This window comes from Cebus imitator, unplaced genomic scaffold (genome assembly GCF_001604975.1).
Source record: "Cebus imitator isolate Cc_AM_T3 unplaced genomic scaffold, Cebus_imitator-1.0 Scaffold1109, whole genome shotgun sequence".
Classification (NCBI taxonomy): domain Eukaryota; kingdom Metazoa; phylum Chordata; class Mammalia; order Primates; family Cebidae; genus Cebus; species Cebus imitator.
In genome coordinates, this window is record NW_016108424.1 from 28,986 (window position 1) to 32,528 (window position 3,543).

General features: G+C 57.9%; 1 protein-coding gene across 1 annotated transcript in view; it reads right to left on the reverse strand.

Moving 5' to 3' along the window:
• LOC108298821 (protein monoglycylase TTLL8-like) overlaps positions 1 to 3,543 on the reverse strand; it is a 19,909-nt gene that overhangs the window by 7,299 nt on the left and 9,067 nt on the right. Inside the window, 7 exon segments of the mRNA XM_017521379.1 lie at positions 279 to 331; positions 410 to 492; positions 809 to 877; positions 960 to 1,100; positions 1,183 to 1,323; positions 1,944 to 2,037; positions 2,669 to 2,855. Coding sequence (XP_017376868.1) covers positions 279 to 331; positions 410 to 492; positions 809 to 877; positions 960 to 1,100; positions 1,183 to 1,323; positions 1,944 to 2,037; positions 2,669 to 2,855 — 768 coding nt within the window.

The following is a 3,543-nucleotide window of genomic DNA, read 5'->3' on the forward strand; positions in this document are numbered from 1 at the left end:
ACTCAACCCTGTGAGGCCACACCAGGCAAAGGCCTTGTGAAGGGCCATGTGGGGACCCCAGTGTGAGGGTCTGAACTGGCCATGGGCCCCAAGCAGCAACCTGTCTGGGTGGAAATGGTGGGAGGCAGGTGAGGGGAGACGCAGCCAAGCCCGGGTTCCACTTGTGGTTGGTGGTGCCTGGGCCCATTCCCTGGTAGGAAAGTGACCGGCCTGTGCAGGCCTCCTGTGTCCCCGCCAGCTGCCAGCACCACATCCTGTGAACTCAACGTCAGTCTGACTCGAGACCCCGTTGGTGGCTTTGCAGTCATGGGCTAGACTCCAGAAGTGATAACTACAGGGAGAAAGGAGGGGGTAAGGAGAGCTATTTGATTGGGTTTAGAGCTCAAGGGTGCACTCCTACTGCCCAGACGGTGGAGGGGAAGCCATGCGGTGCCAGCAGCCACCCCAGGCCCCGTTGGACCCGTTGGACCCGTTGGACCCGTTGGACCTGTCCTACATGGGCAGACTCAGGGCTGCAAAGAAAAGGGCCCAGCGTGGAGCCCCCCTGACACCCTGACGAGGCGGCTGGAGCACAGGAGCCGGGCCAGCGGGTCCAGCGGGGCTCCAAGGACACCAGCCGTGACTCTCCTTGCCAGCCTGAGCTTGGGTGGGGCTCCATTCACACCTGCTGGGGTGGCTTGAAGGGGTAAGTGAGGCTGGGGTGTCCCTGACAACATGGGAAGGGCCCTGCCCTGTGGAGCTATGTGACAGGCCCCTCCCAGGAAGGACTGAAGGTGACCTCAGGTGGGCAGCACCTCCCGACTCTCACCAGCCGACACACCTCCTCCCTGGTGAGCGACGTGCACCGCTGGCCCCAGGATAGGAACAGGACCCTCCACTATGGTGAGGACGTGAAGCAAACCAGGTGCAGCCAGCCCCCCTGACCCCGCACCCCTGAAACAGCCCCATCCCTGCTGCACGGGCCGGCCCAAAATGATCTTGTGTAAATAGGGCGGGTCACCGTGGATGTCCACCATGCTGGTCACAGCCAATGCCGCCCAGGAGACCAGCAAGTTTCCAGTGACCCAGGGCTGCAGTGACTTGCTCAGGAGGAAGACAAGCTGTGGCCATCCCATGGGAAGGAATCCCTCATGGTGTCCCNCCTGACCCCGCACCCCTGAAACAGCCCCATCCCTGCTGCACGGGCCGGCCCAAAATGATCTTGTGTAAATAGGGCGGGTCACCGTGGATGTCCACCATGCTGGTCACAGCCAATGCCGCCCAGGGGACCAGCAAGTTTCCAGTGACCCAGGGCTGCAGTGACTTGCTCAGGAGGAAGACAAGCTGTGGCCATCCCATGGGAAGGAATCCCTCATGGTGTCCCTAGGACAGCCCAGCCCCCAGCCAGGGAAATGCTCACACTAGAAGGTGGGATTTGAGCAGGACCACCCTCCCCGCAGGTGCACGCACTGCAGTGTTGGCCCTGCTTTGCGGGGAGAAGGTAGAGAGCAGTGAAGGTTAGAGCTGCTCACGAGCCCAGCAGAGCGCCACGCAGGAGCTGGCAACACCCAGGAACCATGAAATGCGCATCCCAGACTCAACAGAGAACAAGCTGGGCCTCCAGATGCTGGCAGTGAGCAGCACACAGCCACGGCTGAGTCCTGACCCCGGGGCACACCTGCCAGGGATGACCTGAGGCAGCAGGGGCTCCCAGGGAGAGCCTCTCCTGCAGCAGCTGGGAAGTTCCTGTGGACACCCACACACCCTCGTGATGTGGTTTGGGATGAGTCGGCCACAGGGACACGCGGGCGTCCGATGCTGCCACCTGGTGGTCACCCCTGGGACTTCCTTTTAATTCAGGTCTAAGAAAACGCAGCGCGGTGCATCCTGCCATACTCAAAGACCCCACATTTGTCAGCGAGGACAGACCTCACAGACTTGCCCCTGGCAGCAGCTGCTCATACTTCTGGGGTGCCAGGACCACCTCTGCCCAGTTCCTCTTTCTGGTGGCTGCTGTCAAGGGAGTGCTGGACTCCTGGCTCCAGGAAGAACTTGGCCCTCAGCAGGGGGCAGAAAGGCCAGGGTCAGCCTTTGGAACCCTGGAGCAGCGAATGGTGATGAGGTTGGCGAGCCGGGAGCTCTGGGCCCAAGCACGCCTCTGCCAGTCACTTGCCAATGGCCAAGAGTGAGGCAGGTGGCCCAGCTGTGAAATGGACAAATCCCACCTGCCTGTCTCAGACTGGGGGGGGACTCAAATGACATCACACCCTTCTGGATTTTGAAGATGCATGAGACAATGTTACTACCCAAAGGCACCCCAAGGGGGGTATCCATCCTCTCAACGTCCCTGGTGGGACAGGTAACAGAGGGTCTAGGCACCCTGACACCCATAAGGCACCCCAACATCCAGACAGACACCCCAATACCCAACAAGCATCCCAGACTCCAGACAAGTGCCTCAATACTCAACAGGCATCTCGACACCCAGACAGAAGCCCCAACATACAGACAGACACCCCAATACCTAACAAGAATACCCCACAGGTAAGTTAATACCCAGACAGGTGACCCAGTTCCCAGAGGCCGCAAGGCCCCTGCAGCTCCTGCAATCCCCAGTCGCTGGCTCTGGCATGTGCTGAGGGAGGCTGTACTTCAGGCTCTGTGAGCCAAGGGCCTGTGCAAGTCTTACTGAATGAGGGCATAGTACTGCTGGGTCAGGTCCTCCCACTCGGCCTCAGTGAGGTCCTCCGTGGCGCCCTCTGCCATGTCGATGTCCTCATGCTCCAGCTTCCCCAGGTAGGTCTGGCACACCTTGTATGCGACGTCCACAAGCTGCCTGGGAAGGCCCGTGAGCTTTGCCTCAGCCTTTTCAGCATCTGAAACCCAAACACAGGCACATGGAGAATGGACCCCCACAAGGAGGCAGCCCCGCCCACCTCATGGAGTGATGCCTAAAGCCATGGACAAAGGCAGCTCCACTCCCTCTGTGCCCCAATACCCAACAAGTATCCCAGACACCCAGACAGGCATCCCAAGACCCCACAAAGCTTCTCTGGGCAGTCACCTGGATGCCACGCCTGCGTCTGTGCAGGTGACTTCCTCCCCCTGAACGGCCCCATCCTCCACTGGCTCCATGAGTACCACCTCCCCAAACAAACATGTGAACCCTGCCACCTGACTCTCATGCCCCACAGTAGCAATTACTGATAAGTTCAACTTCATTAAAATGAAAACTTCTGCTCTGTAAAGGACAGTGAGAAGACAAGCCATAGATTGGGAGGAAATATTTGCACACATCTAATAAAGGAATGTTATCTAGCGTATGCAGAGAACTCTTTTAAGTCAACAATAAGAAAACATAATTTTATTTTTTATTTGTATTTTTTTGAGCCAAAGTTTTGCACTTGTCTCCCAGGCTGGAGTGCAATGGCAGGATCTTGGCTCACTGCAACCTCCCCCTTCCAGGTTCAAGAAATTCTTGTGCCTCAGTCTCTCAATAGCTGGGATTACAAGTGCCCACCATCACACCTAGTTAATTTTGTATTTTTAGTAGAGATGGAGTTT